Here is a 19,722-nt window from a genome sequence, read left to right on the forward strand (position 1 = left end):
CCCAGTGCTGGGACAGGGCTATATCCCTCTCAGCTGGGATGGGTGTCCCATGCTTGGCACATCACTGCAGTGAAGCACATCAGAACTGGAAAACTATTCCCTGTGGTGGCTTCCAAGCCTCTGATCATCTATCTACGTTTTGCAATGGTACCTCCACTACTTCTCTGACCCCACACATTCCCCTTCACTGCCTTCCCCCTCTTTTCTTTGACTTGCTCAGGACCACAGTACCAATGATGAAACCTCAATTTCTGTGAACTCATCAGAAAAAGTCCTACATCGTTTGGCTATTTAAGCTCCCCCCTTATACTACACTTGACACCATCAGAGCATTGCAGACATTGAACCATTTGTCCTCACAACACAAACTCAAATCTGGCCAGTTTTATCACCCTACTTTATGTAAGGAGGGAAACAGAGGCAGGGAATGGTCGTGTTTGCCCAGTGCCAGGGGGAAAATGAGTGGCAACACTTGCCATGGCAGCAGAGCCCTCCTGCCTCCTCCTCATACCACCATCACTCCTTTAGCCTGGACTGGGTGTGGAACAGCTGAATCTCATCTTTCCCTTTCATTATTCAGTGGAACAATCAGAAATTTCACCCAGCGAACGCAGCGCAGAGCTGGGATGAGATTTGTCCAGAGCGGCAGCCCCTGACGCGCCGGGGCGGGAAGTGAGCAACACATCCATGTCCAACACATCCCTGCCGAGCACGGGATCAGAGGGGGAGGCCGGGAAGGTGGGGAGAGGGGGAATGAGGGGGCCACTTACATGGTAATGCTTCTGCACGGTTCTTTTGGATCATTATGCAGAGCTGTAGCACCAGTTGAGGGGCGCTCTCGAGGAACGTTTCCAGGAGGCGCAGCATGTTTACGTCTGCATATTCGTACATCATAGCCCAGTAGAAACGCCGCTGGTGTTCCTTCCGCCTCTGGCTCTGGATCCCCAGGTACATAGTTCGGATATACCTGCGGGAAACACAGGAGGAACAGCTGAGTGTGAGGGTTTGGCACGTGTCAAAACCCGAGGAGGGTTGGGCCAGTTGTTTTGGGGACAGGGAATCAGGGGTAGACATAGGGGGTTCTTCTCTCTCCTGCAAGATCTGAGGAGCACTTTTAGAATCCAACCAGTTGTTAATGTTGAAAAAGACCTCCAAGACCATCAAGTCCAGCCTTTGACTGAATACTACCATGCTCACTAAACAATATCACAAAATGTACTTCATCTTGCACGAGTAGAAAATCTTTAACTTGTACCAGCCAAACATGAAGCCTGGGGGTAGGAAATGCTTGTGAAGCACAAGAAAACAACTTCCTCACTTTATTTTCATCGTAACAAGAGAAGCTACTTGAAAAATACTGGTCATAACACTTGGTGGTGGATTGACAGACCACCTAAGTCCCTTCAGCACTCTGATAAGGAGGTTCTGTCACAAACCCCAGAGTTCAAGAAGCATTTGAACAATGCTCTCAGGCACAGGGTGGGATTCTTGGGGCTGTGCTGTGCAGGCTGGGAGATGGACTTTGATGATCCTTGTGGGTGTCTTCCAACTCAGGATATTCTATGATTCTATGATTCTGTGATCTGACCCTATTTCATCACAAGTGGAGCAATGAGACACCACCCTCACCTTCAGCAGGTGTGACCCACAGATGCAAAAGGCCACAGCTTGCCACCGGTCAGCTATGGGGACTTTGGGCAATGTTGGACTACAAGGAGGTGCCTTGTGCACAGACAGGTACTGCTCTGTTTCCATAGACCTGCAAATCTCACTCTGGGGACACAACTTCCCTTCAGGGGACATTTGGGCAATCTTTGTAAATGGAGCTGACCCAGGCAGGGCAGCACAATGTGCCCAGGTGCCACAGCACTCATGGCATCTAGGAAAGGAAGCCTCTCCCAAAACAGGGTCCTTTCCAATGCTCCCGGATATCATAGAATCCTGGAATGGTTTGGGTTGGAAGGGACCTTAAAGATCATCTTGTTCCATCCGCCTGCCATGGGCAGGGACACCTGTCACCTGTCACAGGTTGCTCAGAGCTCCATCCAGCCTGTCCCTGGAACACTTCCAGAGACTGATGATCTAATATTGGGTCTTCTTCCTTCCCATCCTGAGTGGTGGCTGTAGCCTTTTTTGGGATGGGAATCATTTCCCCTAATGCCAGCCCTAAAGTTGGTCATCTGAGCCAGTCAGTAGTTAGAAATGTCCCCTCCCGGGACTGTTCATCTGTCCCAGCCCCGATGCCAGCGCGGCAGCGGGATGAAGTGCCTTCTGGAGGCTCTGGGAGGGGCTCACAGCACTAACTGGGGTTTCGCCAGAACGATTAGATCATTCCTTGCCACTCGGGCGAGACTGTACAGCAAGGAAGAGCAGGAGGGAAGGACGGGAGTCTCGACAGCCTCTGTGTCTCCAAATTACACCCGGGGACAGGAAGCTTGCAGAGGCTGCTCTGCAAGCCCTGCCCTTTCTCCAGCACCTTGTCCTTCCTTCCCGTTCGCACTTCACGCGCACAGAAGACGAAAAATCCCGAAAGAAGTCCGCAAGGACACGAAAAATGACGCAGGAAAGCCACCAGATGGGGCTCGACGCTCGAGAAAATGCTACGCCAGTCACATACGACACTGGTGACACTGGTGTGACATCCCCAGCAGACCCCGAGTGGGGTGGGAATGGCCGTAGACCACCTGCTCTCCCAGTCCCCAACATGCCCAAATCCACCACCTGTGCTTGGCACTTCCCTGGAAGATCCCAGCCCCAGAAGATGCAGCACAATGGAGGGATCCTGCCTTCCCTTCACCCATGCAAGGAATTAAATAAATGCAGTTCAGCTGGAAAGGCAAAGTCAGGGAGAGTGTAATGGCTCAAGGAGAAAGCAGAAAAAGTGGACCACGCAACTGGTTTTTATAATATCAACGACACAGGGCCACCAAAACCCAAGGTGATGGTGCCCATAAGGTGCTGCTCATGGGCAAAGACACCATCACCTCTGCCAAACTCTTGCCACCAAATCTGTCCTGTGGTTCTGGATGTCCTCCCCTCCCCAGAAGCTCCTATTCCTGCTGGTACATGAAACTCTTCTTCTGAAGCTTAAAGTCACTCATTTCTCATCTCCTCAGCCATGGACAAGGAGAAGAATTTATTCATTTTCACCCTGCAGCCATTTACCTGTTTGCACATAGTTACCACATAAACTCTTCTCTCCAGACTGAAAAATCCCATAGAATCACAGAATCATTAAGGTTGGAAAAGAGCTCTAAGATCATTGAGTCCAATTGTTCCCCCCAGCACTGCCAAGGCCACCACTAACCCCTGTCCCCAAGTACCACATCCACATGGCTTTTAAATCCCTCCAGGGATGGGGACTCCACCACTGCCCTGGGCAGCTGTGCCAGGGCTGGACAACCCTTTCCCAGGAAGAAAATGTTCCCAATATCCGATTTAAACCTCCCCTGGCACAGCTTGAAGCCATTTTCTCTCGTCCTGTCCCTTGTTCCCTGGGAGCAATCTCAACCCTCACCTGGCTCCCCCCTCCTCTCAGGGAGTTAGAGAGAGCAAGGAGGTCCCCCCTGAGCCTCCTTTTCTGCAGAAAAAAATTCTTTCAGTCCCCTTTTATAGGTGACATTTTCTACACCTCTACTCTTCCACATTGCTGTTCCCATCACCTGTCTCCACTTCTGGGTTATTTTTAAGACCAAAAAATACTTTTCCAAGCACTCCAGGTTGGCTGAACCGAACCATAACAGTGACACTGAGTCACTCAAAAAGATTAGGAAGAAACTAAAGGGACACCAAATCCTGCAATGATTTCTCCTTGATCTCTAGGGATTCACCACCATCCACACAATTTAAGCCTGAATGTTTCTTACTGGCCACAGTGAGAGGACATGAGAACAATTCACAGAGGCATCATGAAAGGACATGAAAATACATTGGAGTAACATAATTTCCTGATCCTGTCTCCATCAGTGGCCGGAACAGTGGCAATGACAGAAACACCAAATTGTCCTGGTTGTTGAGCCCACAGCCTTTGGCAAAGGTCAGCTGTGTTTTGCTCTTCCATAGAGGGGGAAACTGAGTCATACAACACCGAAAAGGTGCTCTGAAAGGTCTTTCGGCATCTAAACTCGGATCTTTGGGTGCCTCTAACCACAACACAAACGTGAGTGGAGTACTGCCCCACCTGCTGATGGTCCTGCATCCACGGTGGACATTCTCCTTCACACCCTAAAACCCAGCCCTGCCCAATCTGACCTGGGCAGGAAGACCCAGAAGGACAAATCTGTTCCCATCCTATGAGACTGGGACCTCGGGAATCCCTTGGCACAATATTGGCCAGCAAATGGTCCCAGCACGTGAGCAAAGCAGCTTCAAGGACCGTTTGGGGCTGAAGGGAAATGAACTTCCCTTTGTACTCTGCTTGGTCCATGACAAAATATGGTGCTGCATCTTCAGCTTCCTTCAAACTCAAATCTGGCAAAGAGAGGAAAAGAAGGACTAAAACCCCATTCCTCCTTGGTGCCAGTAGATTGTGAGCTTAACTGGGAAATATTCTGAGAATAACTGGGAAAGGCAATATTTCTACCTGGTAGGCTTCCAACAATTACTAAATATCTACTTAATTAATCAACATAAAATTTCACGCAGCTCTAACGCTGATATTTCTTACCCTTATTTCCAAACACAAATGTTCAACACTGGTGTAAGCAGTTTTATTCCAGTTTACCTATTTCCTTGTGGTATTTTATTTACTCGTTTGAGGGATTTTCCTACTTTCACTAACACTGCTTAAGTGTAGACAAACTCTGAAGAAAGAAGAAAAAAAAAAATCAATGTCATTTCACCTGAAATTTGTTGTTCTCGGTCAAGCTGGTACCAAACAGGCTTCTATAATTAGACTTTCAAATCCATATTCGGGCCTGATCTTCAATCTTTAGCAACACGATGCTTCCTCTTATGTCAGAGAAAACCATTCACCGCTCTGCGCTTTTGAAAATCAGGCTAATTTATTTATTTAAGAGCTTAATTTTGGATATGGGAGCCTAACTTTAGGCTTGTTATTTTTTATTTTTTATTTTTTTTTGAATGCTGGCTATTTTTATATACGAGAGCGTGTGTATTTGTGTGTATTTTTAGTTCTGAGTCTCATCACGGCTTCAAGAGATAGAACTAATTTGGGGTTGGGGGGGGGTTGGGGGGATTTTTTTTTTTTATTTTTTTTTTAATGCACAAAGGGTTGGCTGCGCCCTCCCTCCTGGCAGGATTCCCAGAATTCCTGTTGGTGTAATTACCCTCACGCTTATTTACTACGGATGTTGCAGCAGCACATGAACTGCACGGGGCAAAGTCACTGCTGTCCCTGCGCCAACGGAGCCAAAGCCATTGGATCCAGAAATTTGGTCAAATAACCTTTGGAGAGAAGCACAGGAGGCAGGAGATGCTCCTACTGTAAAAAAAAACACAACACCCTCCCCTGAGTGCTGCGGAAAAAGGTGCTCCATGTGGATGGCAGTGGGTGGGTTTTGGAGGCAGAGGCTCTGTCTCTGTCATTAAACAAAGGAGACCAAAAACCAGCCTTTGTCCTCGGCCAGCTGGCATGACTCCACTCCGTGTGGCTACACCCATCTTAGTTGGACTTGGCCATAATTTCCAGAGACTGTGTTGACAGTGGAACTGGGTGGACTATTGCAGGATGGTGCCTGAGCATTGGCATAGTTTGATTTTCAGAGGTGGCTCCGGGTATTACCACCAGGAGGACGCCTCAGGCAACGGGCTGGCGTGAGATGAAGAGGATGTGGATGTCTGAGAGGGTCACAAGAGCACAGACAGGCTCATCAGCACAGGCCCTGGGCTATGCTTTGAGGAAAAAAGAGCCCTCATGGCCTGGCCCACACAACCACAAGCTGACCAAGGTCAGGAATCTCAGACTGTAAGAGACAACAGAGGACTGATTGCTTTTCCTGAGGCCAGTGGGCCAGGACTGACCACAGAAATCAACTCTCTCATCCTCCAAAACCAGGCAGCTGCCTTCATACTCAGTATTGGGAATGATCCCTGGTGCCTACAGAGTCCTGAACCCTGTGCAGGTTATGGTGACTTGAAAAGTCCCAGCAAGCCTGGATCAATCCAGTGATTATGCTCAGAACTGAGTGTAGAATCGTAGAATAACAGAGTATCCTGAGTTGGAAAGGACCCACAAGGATCATTAAGGCCAACTCCTGGCCCTGCACAGGGCATGATGAAGCTACAAGTGCCCATGAGCAGGCCTTGAAATTGCCTAATTTACTAGTATAGGTATAAAGAAATATGGAAAGTAGTATTTGATGTACTCACTCCACTCCCAACAACTCCAGGTTGGGAAACTCTTCTTGACTGAGCACAACCAATTCCTCCTTTCAGAGAAGCAAACCCTGGCTTGAAAATGGGAGAACATGCTGGAGAAGCCAGAAGGAGGTGTCTGGGGAAAGGAGGAGCTCAGAAAATTAACTCTGCTGAGTAGGTTGCAACTGATGCCTGCAGCACCCCACATGTCCCTTTGGCTTAGTAGGGCTCGTCAAGAGCAGGATGGCAATGGGTACAGCACCTTCCCAGGGTCTCATTAACCTCCTTCACTTCTCCCCAGAGAACCTCAGCTTGCCACGTGGGGTAGGTTGACCCTGGATGAATGCCAGTAGCCTACCAAGCTGCTCTATCACTCCCCTCCTCAGCAGGATGGTGTGGGGAGGGAGAAAATATGATGGAGAAAAATCCTTTTTTAGATTGAGATAAAGACAGTTTACTAAAGCAACAGTGAAGGTTGCACACAGGCAAGCAAAGGAAAAAAACCCCAAAGATTTCATTCTTTACTTCCCACCAGCAAGCAATGTCCAGATGTTTCCTGGGAAGCAGGGCTTCAGCACGTGTGCTGGTTGATCCAGAAGGCAAACGTTGTAAAAAACTAATGGGTCCCCCTTTCTCCTCCCTTCTCTTAGCTTTTTTATCTGAGTGATGTCATGTGGGGTGGAAGATCCCTTTGGTCAGTTTGGGTCAGCTGTTGGTTATGTCCCCTCCCAGGATCTTTCCCTCCTGGTGGGAGCAGAATGTTGGGGAGACAGCAGTGATGTTGTGGGAGCACTGCCCAGTGGTAACCAAAACACTGGGGTGTTTCCAACTTCTTTTCTAGCTCCAAATGCAAAGCACAGCACTGTGAGGGCTGCTGTGGGGAAAACTGGCTCCATCTGAGCCAGACTCAGTCACAGAATCACATTGAAGATCATCAAGTTCAACCATCAATGCAGGACCACCGTGTTCACCACCAAACCATGTCCACAACTGCTATATCCGTGCTTTTTGAACACCTCCAGGGAAGGTGATTCCACTACTGCCCTGGGCAGCTGTGCCAGGGCTGGACAAGCTTTTCAGTGAAGAATTTTTCCCTAATATCCAATCTAAACCTCTCCTGGCACATCTTGAGGCTGTTCCCTCTTATCCTGTCCCTTGTTCCCTGCAGAAGAGCCAGACCCTTCCCTGTCTCCCCTCTCCTGTCAGGGAGTTGCAGAGCCAGAAGTTCCCCCCTGAGCCTCCTTTTCTCCAGGCTGAACCCCCCCAGCTCTCTCAGCCTCTCCTGGTGCTCCAGCCCCTTCCCCTGCTCTGTTCCCTTCCCTGGACACGCTCCAGCCCCTCAATGTCTTGTTATGAGGGGCCCAGAATTGACCTCAGGATCTGAGGTGTGGCCTCACCAGGGTGTCCACACAGGGGGACAATCACTTCCCTGGTCACACCACTGCTGGTACAAGCCAGGTGCCATTGGCCTGTTTGGCCAGCTGGGCACACTTGGGCTTGTGTTCAGAATTCCACCATGGCACTACAGGAGCATGTTATGACCTTGGTGTCGTGGTATCAACTGTATGGGTGGACACCACCTCCCTCATAATCCCTTGGCACCAACCTTCTCCCTGGTGCTCCCTCCTGGAAGGAGAGGGGTGGGAGGCAGTACATTATCCATCTGACATCTCACTCTCCTGCCACCTCCTCCACAGGCTCACTATTGCAAGAGGCCATTGGCCTTGAGCACTGGAGGGTGTTCATGGATAAAAAGCCCCCTTCTCAGAAGGGAGGAAACGAGGACGTGGAACTGCTTGGCTGGAAGGCTGGGAGAGGAGGCTGCCTGAACATCCCTTGAAAATGAGGTTATGTGAGGCCAGATCTCAGCTGGAGCGAGCTGGCATCCACAGGGCTCCAGCAATTTACACCAGCTGCGGCTTTGGCCCGCTTTTTTAATTTTAATGAATTATTTTCCTTCTGAAAGATCTAAGAGCAACATAAGATGCGGTGCTCGGGCGACGGGGGAGCGTGAAAGTAAAACGCCGTCTATTTAAAAAAATCAAAACCAAACTTGCAGTTCCCATCACCACCGGCGTGCTCAGGATCAACATTTGTTAGTGCTTGTTTTCTTGGTTATAATGTCACAAGCTTTAGTGGTGAGGATTCACAGAGGGATTATTGCTGTCACTAGTTTGAGTATCAAAGTGGTAACTTCAGGGTCCCACCCAGGTGCTGATACATCGCAGCTTCATCTGGTTGCTTCCATGGCATCAAACTCCTCCAGAACAAGGGGCTGCATCCAAACTATCTCTAGGGAACAGCTCATGGCCTGGAGTAATCCTCAAAGGATACAGGACTTACTCACACCACTAATGGTTTTGTTGTGCCAAAACCAGGCTGGAGACTATTGCTGAACTGAAAAGATCACTTTCCATCTCAAAAGCAAGAACGGAATCCTCATTTCTACACAAGCCCTTCCTCTAATCCAGCCTCTTCACAGGTCATCCCAAGCACATACAACTACAATCTCTCAGCATTTTGATGACTTTCATCCTGATTTTTCAGAACTGAGATTCTCAGAGCTTTCTGACATCTTGCCACTTTTTGGGATTTCGTCATATGGTTTATACCTAAAAGTGAACAAAATGCAACAGAAAGTGTATTCATCAAGTTCCAGTCCTTCTGCCTTGCACTTTCTGCTCTCTGTTGCTCAGTAAACATCCTTCAGTGTAAAGCTACCCCTTATCTACTTAATTGTTTCTACCAGCTCCTATTAAACTGTTAATAATCTCCATTCTGTGCCTTGTCTTACTTATTGGAGGAGAATGTTGCTGAACACAAAATAAGCTTATTCCATGCCTTTAAGGCACTTAAATGCATGGCATGACATCACCCACGAGTTGTGCAGACCAGTAGGTCATGGAGGACTCTGAACACAGAATTGTAGAATGGAATCATAGAATAGAACCACTGAACCATTAATGTTGGAAAAGACCTCCAAGATTGAATCCAACCTGTGACCAATCGCCACCTTGTCAACCAGCTCAAAGCACTGAGTGCCATGTCCAGTCACTCCTCGAAAACTTCCAGGGATGGGGACTGCAATGCCTGACCACCCTTTCAGTGAAGAAACTCTTTCTGAGAGGGAGTTTATCATCATCCTGGTGCCAAACCTGGAACTCCAATATGAGACCTTATCTGCCTCCCCACTCATCACAACATCACTGTGATCCAGCATCAGGCTTTGGAGTCACTCACGACAAGATCACACAACAGCCATTTCATCAAGGTGACAAAATTGCATTACTTGGCCCATATTAACATTTTTTGAGTTAAACTGTACCCCAGTTTACTGCATCAATCTCTTCTCATGTTTTCTAGCACCCAGACATGCCTCTTGGCTCCTTATGTCCTTATCCCTGCTTGAAAACTTCTCTTAGTGAGTGAGAATCTTGAAAGCCTTAGACAAAATTTTAATGGATTAAATTTTAGTTTTAAAGCCAAAGGATGGTGTCAAGTCAGACTTTTGGAACACCCCTAATTCAGAGGTACAATAAGCAGCAAGTTAAAAAATTCTGGTCTTCATGTTAATTAAAAACCCCCATTCTTTAAATGCGTGTATTTGAGAGAGGACGATACTTGAATGTCCCTTTATACCAGAAACTCTTGCTTTTTGCAAAATACTATTTGCAACTGAAATGCCTACTTGAAAGAATGATAGTCCCAGTCCTCTGCTGCATGGGAGAAACTGTTATAATTTCATATTCTAAGCCAGTTTAAAGCTGTTTTAAAGTACAGATGGCTTTACTAGACACCAACCGCAAAAGAGGCAGCTGATTTATAAACCTTATGCTGGGAAGGATCATATCATGGAATAATTTAGATTGGAAGGGGGTTTTAGAGGTGTCTGGATCGAGGCTCGTGGTCTTGTGCAACTGTTTTGAAAATCTCAAAGGATGGAGACTCCACAGCCCCTCTGGGCAACCTGTGCCAGCACTTAACCGCGGTCACTGCAGACTCAGAGAATCCTTCAGGTTGGAAAAGACCTCAAGGCATTGAGTTCAACCATCAACCCGGCACCACCACCCTGTGCACCACTAAACCATGTCCTCAAGTGCCACATCCACTGTTTTTTGAACACTTCCAGGGATAGTGAAATGATTTTCAGCCCAAGATCACTTTCAGTATTTGAAGGAAGTCTCCAAATCAGCCCCTCCTTGGAAAGAATCAGTTCCATCAAATAGTTGAGGGAGATAATAAAGTCACAATGCTGTAGGATTTTTAGGATCTGGTTCCCACAGCTTTGGTATTTGCAGGCTGATTTAACTCATGGCTGATAATGTGGGGGCTCTGATACACAAAACAGGGTGCTCTGATAATTTCAGAGTAGTGTCCTCAGCAGCTGAATGGGACATACACCTGTATGACCTTCTCTGAGGCATCGGTCATGGTCTTTGTCTAAATCCTTTTTTACTGATGGTTTAAGCAGATATTCGGGGCTGTGAGACCACAGGCAGGGCTGCAGGTGTGATTTCATCCTGCTGACAGGCACTGTGGCCATCACCTCCAGCAGATGCACAGGGTACAAAAGTGGGGCAAGGGCATCACTGCAGATAAAGCTCCAGAGGCCAAAGGTGCTTGAGCTGCTCATCCCCGTGTTGCTCAGTCTGGGGGATGTTTCTGGTGTTTACCTTTGGGACTCCTCTCCTTTCCCAGCTGCAGAGTAATTTTCTCTGACTCACAGGCTGAAAGATCACAACTAAAAGGAGAGAAACAAATCATAAGGCTCTGATTTGCCAAACTTTCCCAAATCTGGTAGTTACTGAGCTATCCACGCTTAGCCAGAGCCTGGCCAGTATTTCTTTGTTTGCAAAAACAGTCATGAAAGTTCTATTGGAATATTCATTACAACCCCAGTTTTGGAAGCAGCCAGGCAGCCTCTCCTTGCTGCATCCCCATGGGCTGTGGGGTTCCCCTTGATATCCACGTTGCAGAATCCCTATTCCCAGATCTTTGCTCAGTAAATCAATACAGAATCAGAGAATAGCTTTCTGGCGGGAGCTCTCATTGTTTCGAGCCAGGCTCGTAGAAATCATGTTTATGATTTCACTTGCCAATTATTTTGCGAGATGTAGAGCTCTAAAATAGAAAAACAAGCCCCAAGATCTCTCCAGCACCGGGGTATGAATGCCCTTTTTTGATTTTAATGTGGGAAGCATCTCTGTGCTGCTCAAAGGAGCGGGGTAGCTGGAGAGGGTGTCGCAGTGATGGGTGCTGCACAGACATGTCCCAGCATCCATCACATGTGGGATGGTCTCATGTCCTAGCACCGAGCTGAATGCTCTCTTTTATCACAGATTCCCCCCCTCAAATTAGTTATGAATACTTAAACCCCAGTCCCTTCCCTATTTTGCACACACTTATTTACTTAAAGGATACTCCGACACCTACTGCTATTGCCTCCGGCTAAACCTTCTGTTTTAAATCAAAGCTGTTAAATAGCTTTACACAGAGAGGAGGAACTTGGTCTCAGACTGAATTTTTCCTTCAAGTGTGTTTGCAAAAATAGGGTTTAATGTCAGGGCTCTCCTTTCGGAAATAAAACTGCTCCCAGTCCAGTAAATCCTACAGGAACAGAGGAAAACCTTGAAAATAAAGTGGAGGGCTTTTGATTCACTTGTCTTGGCTCCAAGCAAGGGAAGTTTCAGGGAAAATCCAAAGAAATGCCTGAGGGCTCCCAAAACATGAGTGTTCAAGCTCATGATGCTCAGAGACACGTGGGAATAGTCGCCTTGCCATTTGAATAGGATGGGTCATTTTACAGCATTTAACCCAGATGGTCTTGAGAAGTGATTTGGCATCATGTGGACCCACCAGAGCCACAGGATATCTCAGGAGAGGAGAATTTGGCATTGCTCTGGGATACCAGTCAAAGGCAGGGACACATCTTCATCTCCTCACGGTTCTCTGCAAGCCTCCAAGATCTGTCAGTGGAGGATGCAGAGCAGGAGAAGGGAAAGTCATGTCTTTTACCAGCAGTGAGTCCTTTGGAGATGGAGACACACTGGTTTTCTCTTCTAGGGGTTTTCCACATACTGAGGAATTTAACAAACCAGTTTGGGGTCATGAGTCCAATGATCTGAGCAGAGACTGCAGACTGCCTGTGATCTAAACCCTTAAAAACTGATGTGGACCCCAGAGCCAAAGAGTAACACAACTGGGAGCTTATTCCTTCCCTCAGAGGGAAACATTTCCTATTTCCAGGCTCTGGCTGCTGGGGAAGACAAGAGGGTTGTGTCTCTCACTGGGAGATCAGGGAACTGATTTGGGTTCTAGGAGAGCATTCACTACATTTACAGTATTTACTCTCTCCATGGCTATCAAGGTCACTGATGCTGAAGCAGGGCCTGAAATCACCAGACAAGACTTTTCCATGCAGCATAATCCCTCCTAACCCCCACGAGCAGTGGCTTTGTAGAGCTGAGGAGGTGGATGCTCCAGGAGTTTTTTTAACAGCACGCCAGAAAAACACCAGCCAGGAGGAGCTTTGGGGCGGGAAGGATTCTGCTTAGGAAAAGGGGAGCTGGTTCTTGAGGACCTGGTGGAGCTGCAAAGAGCTGCTGCAGAGCTGCCAGGGTCAGAGCTGTGGCTCACTGCCAGCTGCAGCGAGCCCTCCCCGCCGCTTCCATCCCTCCCTGGCACACACCGCTGCAGAGCAAAGCACCAGGACTCCCAGAAAATCCTCGGGATGCTGCTCAGGAATGCCTGAGTCCACCCCAGCCTTGCAAGGGACCATCACGGCCCTGGGACTGCACATTCAGCAGCACATCCCCGGCTCCTCCGTGCTCCAGAGGCATCCCTGGAGCAAAGCTCCCGCCGGGGTGGCTTTGCGGGAGGGGGTTGAGACTGTCGCCTGCGTTTTGCCACCCCTTTGAGGAGAAGGAGCTAAAAATTGGGTGAGCGCCTGTGAAATCCTGGAAGAGCAGCCTCAGATCAGGGCTATTTTTAGTTCCACAGAAGCTGCGCATACATTAGTAAGGGCCTGCCTTCCTTCCCCGGGCTCGAAGAAATCACACGGTGTCCTCCCAGCCTGCCAGGAGAGAGTTTAACCCTTGTTGTCTGTCCACAGTCAGCCCCATCCAGCTGCACCTCAATATGGGCCCTGATGGGGGCCAGAAAAAGGGACAGAAAGGTCTTCATGGGCATTTTGGCTCTAGTCAGGTGGAGGAAGAATTAGAGGGGACCTTTGCCCCATGGCCCTTATATCTGGTGTCTGGTGAAAGGAGCAGAGACTGGAAAGAAACTCCAGCACAGAAATGGCATCTTACTCCCATCACCATCAGCCCTGGCTGAGGAACTGCCACACCAGGGGCTGAGAGGGGCAGGGGGAAGTTCAGAGCTTGCAGGACCTGAGTTGATGCCTCATCTCCAATGACCTCTTGTAATGGCCAAGACGGATTCCCTTCATGAACTGCCACCTTCAGTGCACCCACTGTAGAATCACAGAATCACAGAATGGTTGGGATTGGAAGGAAATTTAAAGCTTGTCCCATTCCAACCTCTTGTCATGTTCAGGGACATCTCCCACTAGACCAGGCTGCTCCAAGCCCCTCTAACCTGGCCTTGAGCACTTCTAGGGATGAGGAAGTAAAGCACCATGAGGTATTTAATACAAATCTGCAATCCTTTGGCCATGTTTTCCTGGGAAACAAGACCTCATCACCACATTTTCAGATGCTTGGTGTCACATCTCCTTCCTCCCTTGCTCCAGACACATCACGCCAGGAAAACCATGGCTTGGACCCGTAAAGGGAATGAGGCCAGGGATGAGCTCACCGGCTCGCTGCAACGCACGATGCCTTCCAGCACAAAATTAACAAAAAATAATTGCAACATTTATCCCTACTTTTTTTTTTTCTTTTCCCCTCCAGGATGAGGAGCAAACCCTGCACGAGGTGCCCGCGGACGCTCCCCGCGCTTCACACCCACAGCGCCCGTCAGCCCCGCTGCCCGTGCACTTTAACATTTTCCAGCTCTTTAATATTTATTACCTCTGCTGCTTCGTATTACTCATCAGCTATTCCTGGCCAGAGGAAATGCACTGGTGGGTTCTGAAGCGTGGATGGAGGTTCTCTGTTCTTTTGGGGGGGGCCCCTTGGTGAGGCAGCGCCTCACAAACAGGCACACGCTGCTCCGCGCTCGGCCCGTGCCGTCTCCTGGGGCTTTGGAGAATCAAAAGAGCCTCACAGCAGCTTTTCAAAGGCCACCAGGGTGTGTTAAGCCACCAGGAGAGGACACACAGCCTTTTTGGAAGGTATAGAAACCCTTGCCTCAGCTGATCCCTGCAGAAACATCCCTTTCCCCCTTGGAAGTTCATCTGAGCATCCTTCCCTGCTTCACCTGCAGTTGTTTTACAAGCCTCCTCCCAGCCCCGTGATTAAAATTAACCATGAGCCTGGCAGCAGCTTTGCCTACTTGCAGGATTTCTCCCAGCTGCTGGGGGCTGCCAGTAAGGATACATGTAATAAAATGAAGCAGGTCAAGCTATGCAGGAACCTATGGATGGCTGCAATTGCAGTTGTTTCATTTGATAGTTAACTCCTAATTAAGACTGATTTTAAATAATATGACAAACAGGACTACTTTCTAGTGATCACATCCAGGAGAAGAACCAGCCCAGGTACAGTATTACCCACTACTTCAGCATTTTTTCTTTTTTCCTTTTCTCCTACTAATTTTAAAGGAGCTTGCTGCTTGAAGCTTAATAAAAGTGAAGCCACCTGACCACGTCCTCGCTCCACCACCCTCTGGGCACAGCTGAGTCTTCCCGTGCCAGCAGACAGTTTATCCAAGTGACACAAATGCGGTCACAGGAGCTTTCCACCAGCAAACAGCATCTGGGAGGCGAGGTATGGAATCCTGCAGCTCAGCCCAGGGGATGGATGTTCATGCACAGTTAGGTGCAGAAATGGAGGCAGGGAGGTTAAATGACTTCCCCCAAGCTAGGGGTGGTTGGTGGGTTTTAAATTAGAACACTATGGAATGGAATGGAATGGAATAGAATAGAGTGTTTCAGTTGTAAGGGACCATCTAGCCCAACCACCAATTTGGGAGGTCCTTGTCTCCCTGTCCCTGCTAGATGGGCTCCTTTTGGAAGTGCAAGGTGCCTAACCCAAAGGAAAAGAAAGCCTTTTGTTTTCACACATGTCCTTTCGACCTCCTGCTACTCAAAATGCTTCCCGGGCCCATTCGGATGCCTCCTGCACTCCTGATCCAGCCGAGGCAGCTGCCCTGCACTGCACAGAGGATGTTTGCATTAACATTGACTATGGTAAATGCTTAGACGAGATACATCCCAGAAGCACCAATAAACTGCCGGACTCATTGATCCGGGCGTGACTCAGGAGTCACCACGGAATAATCTCTTTCGGCACCTTCCTCTGGCTGAGCCCGGGCAGAGTTTCTGCTCCCATCAGCAAAGCAGTCGAGGTCTCTTCCATCTTGCACTTCTCCAGGGGAAGGCCAGCTTGAATGACACGTGGGGGCTATTGATTTCTGTAATGAATGAATGGATTTTCCCCTCCTGTGCTCACACCCCCCTCCCTCTCCCATGGAATAATTCAGCGCCTCTGTCATTTACTGCCCAAATGCCTCTCGGAAGTGCAAACAGGCAGCCTTTCCCTGCTGGCATTGTGTGCTGTCTCCAAAGCCCTGACCTTGGCTCCACTGTTTTCTCCTGCCTTCTCCCTCCAGGAGGGATGATTTACACTCGTGCAGTGAGGCAAAGATCCCAGGCAATGGAGAACATGGAAGTTTTCCTCCCCAGAAGGAAAGTGTGTGGCCAGAGCCGTTGGATACTCTGAGATTGTGTGTCACATGCTGCAGAACTGGATGGGAAAGGTGGTGCAGCTGCCTGTTGGGATGGATTTGGAATAGATTCCCACACTCCAGGGATCTGCTCCTAAACAGGAGCAGAACAGATGTTTTGGTTGTTGAGGATCTGAAGGAAGTTCAGCTGGGGAGGTTGCAATTATGGGTTGAAGAAAAAGAACCCTGGTGTACATTGGGCTCAGCTGAGAAGTTGTGGGTGCCCCATCCTTGGAAGTGTTCAAAGCCTGGTTGGACAGGACTTGGAGCAACTTGGTCTAGTGGAAGGTGTCCCTGCCCATGGCAGGGGGGTTGGAACAAGGTGGTGTTTAAGGTCCCTTCCAACCACCCTGTGAGTCTGTAATTCTGTGAGGAAGAGTCTCACTGTGAGCCCAAATGCCCTTTCTTGCTGCCCTGCCCAGCTCCTCCCCAGGTAACCCCCTCCCGCCACGTGCTTATCCCCAGCCAGGTGTCTGTACCTTATTTGAAGCACCACAGCCACGCTCCTGCTTTTGGGACCCTTCTTTCCCATCACCCCACCTTCAAGGGACCTGTTCTCCTGTGACCTGCTGCCGGTGGCTGTTGGCCATGGCTTAGGGAATGGCTCTGCAGAAGAGGGATGTGCCCCCTGTGCATGTGTCCAAAGGGGTCCTGTAGCAGGCACAGTGCCCAGGGGCAGCCTGACACTGTCTGTCAGCCCTCCTACCTCTACAGGTCCTGCCTGGCCCTTCACAGGAGTCAGGACCTCCAACACCATCACAGGATGCAGCATCTGTCACCTCCTACATTTGCAGAGAAGATGTTGGAGGGACCTGCCAGGAGCAACCGGTTTGAAAAAGCTCTGAGAGATGGCACCACAATATAAAAAAGACATTAAGCTGTTAGAGAGTGTCCAAAGGAGGGCCACAGGGATGGTGAAGGGTCTGGAGGGGAAGCCTTGTGAGGAGTGGCCAAGGTCACTTGGGTCTGTTCAGGCTGGACAAGAAGAAGCTGAGGGGAGACCTCATCAGGGTCTTCAACATCCTCGTGAGGGGCAGCAGAGTGGCAGATACAGATCTCTTCACTCTCATGACCAGGGACAGGACTCAAGGGAACGGTGTGAAGCTGAGTCAGGAGAGATTTAGGTTGGATATCAGGAAAAGGTTCTTCCCCCAGAGGGTAGTTGGGCACTGAACAGAATCCCCAGGGCAGTGGTCACGGCCCCAAGGCTGCCAGAGCTCAAAGAGTGTTTGGACAATGCTCTCAGGGACATGGTGGGATTGTTGGGGTGTCCTGTGCAGGGCCAGGAGTTGGACTCGGTGATCCTCGTGGGTCCCTCCCAACTCAGCACATTCTATGATTCCTTCTATTATTGTATGTCTTCCCCATAAACCTGGGATCACAGAGCTCAGCATCCAACCTGCCACTGTAGGGAGCTGGGATTTGACACAACCCCTGCACTACAAACTCTGAATCTGACTCAGGTTGCCCTTTGCCTCCAAAGCCAAGCCCTGACTGGTTAAAAATTTGCAGCTGGTTGTAAGCATCTCAGCCCAGGACAGAAATCCTTCAAATCCTAATCTAAAACATCAGGTGTTTGAGCCCCCAGAGCAGGTAAGTTATGGTACAGACAAAGGAGGGCCCATCCAACACCAGGGACTGGTCTGGGCCACCAAAAGATTCATCATTTCCTCTTCCATCCTCCCCTGCCTCCAGCACACCATCCCACATGCTGCCCCAGACCTCAGCACCCAACTAGGAACAGTCCCTGTGTGCCCACTCTTGCCACCCAGGAGAGTGGGGGAAAACAAACCCCTTCCTGCGGGTTCAAACCCCTTCCTGTTGGTTCAAACCCATTTTTGAGAGTTCAAATCCCTTCTTTTGTATTCCAACTTCCTCTTGTGGGTTCAAACCTCCTCTTGTAGGTTCAAACCCCTTTCTGTGGGTTCAAACTTCCCCTTAGGCATTCAAACCCCTTCTTGTAGGTTCAAACTCCTTCCTGTGTGTTCAAACCCCATCCTGCAGGTTCAAACCTCTTCTTGTGAGTTCAAACCCCCTTTTATTGGTTCAAACTCTTCTTGTGTATTCAAATCTCTCCCTGTGTGTTCAAACTTCCTCTTGTAGGTTCAAACCCCTTCCTGTCATTTCAAACCTCTTCTTGTGGGTTCAAACTCTTTCTTGCAGGTTAAAACCCCTTCTTTTGTGTTCAAATCCTTCCTTTTGGGTTCAAATCCCTTTTTATTGGTTCAAATCACTTCCTGTGTGTTCAAATCCCTTTTTGTGGGTCCAAACCTCTTTCTGTGGGTTCAAACCCCTTCTTTACCAGATGTGAAGGAAGGGCTTGACCTTGACCATCGAGCATCTCAGGCAAACCCATCCACCACCCCGAGCCAAGCGAGGAGACAAAGCTCTCAGATTCCCGTGTTGGGGCTGCAGTGCAGGATATCCAACACTTAAACACCTCCTGAGACATGGCAGCGTGTCAGGAAGACTCTTGTCTGCTGGCTCGAAGGGTGGCCCGGGGAGGATATTGCCGGGGCTCGATTCCCTGCAGCCGGAAACGCTTCCTGAGCCGCGCGGGGTGGCCGGGAGCCAGCGGGCCCGGTTACCAACGTGGGATCATGAGGACACTCTGCTGGAAAGAGGATGCTGCAGCCTTGAGTCATCTCCAAGCTTTGGAGAGAATTAAACTTCCACCTTCCACCACCCCCCCCCTTGCCTGCGTGTCCTGCCACTTGAGGTGACGGCTAAAAGCAGGATGCCAATCCTGCGCTTTTTAAGGTGGCTTTGGGAATGGATGCCTCCTCCTGTCTTTCCTCACACCACCTATTTCTCTGTATGAATATTTTGTGCCAAATGTTTCCCCTCTCTGATACCCCCAAACCTCTGGGGTGGCCTGAGTTGCAGTAGGGGTTTGCTCCAGCTTTTTTGTGAAGCTTAAGTAAGTTCATGTGACTAAGAATCTTTTCTGGAACCACCAGAGTAGATCCAGGTCTCCTCAAACGGGATTCCCTTTCTTACTTCAGCTGTCCAAAAGTGGGAAAGCTGATCCAAACTCATCATCTCGGTTCCATCTTTTATCAAAGACAGATTCCCAGAAAGCCACTCATCCCATCCCAATATAAGTGTCTACAACACCTCCTACGGATTTCCTGTCTCCTTCCCTTGACTACAGAAGGGTCCAGACGACTGACTGAGAGCTGATGGCTGATACCAGATGTCTCCCATCTCCTTGGCATCGCTTCCCTATCACATGCCTCTCATCTCCCTGCTGCCATTTTGATATGTCACTTTGAGGAATCACTTCTACTTCCCCCATGGAAAATATCTGGGGGACATGGGAGACTGGGGCAGTGTCAGGGGCCACGCCAACAGGTAGGAAAGGAAGTTTTCCTGTGGGAAGCAAAGTTCACATGGAAATGGAATACACTGCCATCTGAAAGCTGGAATGGGAGCTCCCAGACCTGGCTGGGATGTGTTTTATTCCCACCATCTCTTAACTTGGTCTTCTTTTTCTCTGGAGAAAATGCACAGCCTTGGGAAGGTAACACATGCCATGAGAAGAGAAAGCTCTGT

General features: G+C 49.1%; 1 protein-coding gene across 1 annotated transcript in view; it reads right to left on the reverse strand.

The window, feature by feature from the left end:
• The window catches only part of XKR6 (XK related 6), a 179,008-nt gene that overhangs the window by 21,034 nt on the left and 138,252 nt on the right, over positions 1-19,722 (reverse strand). Inside the window, exon 2 of the mRNA XM_017830479.1 lies at positions 771-967. Coding sequence (XP_017685968.1) covers positions 771-967 — 197 coding nt within the window. The remainder of the gene's footprint in view (positions 1-770; positions 968-19,722) is intronic.

The sequence above is a fragment of the Lepidothrix coronata genome, unplaced genomic scaffold, assembly GCF_001604755.1.
Source record: "Lepidothrix coronata isolate B3197 unplaced genomic scaffold, Lepidothrix_coronata-1.0 Scaffold179, whole genome shotgun sequence".
Classification (NCBI taxonomy): domain Eukaryota; kingdom Metazoa; phylum Chordata; class Aves; order Passeriformes; family Pipridae; genus Lepidothrix; species Lepidothrix coronata.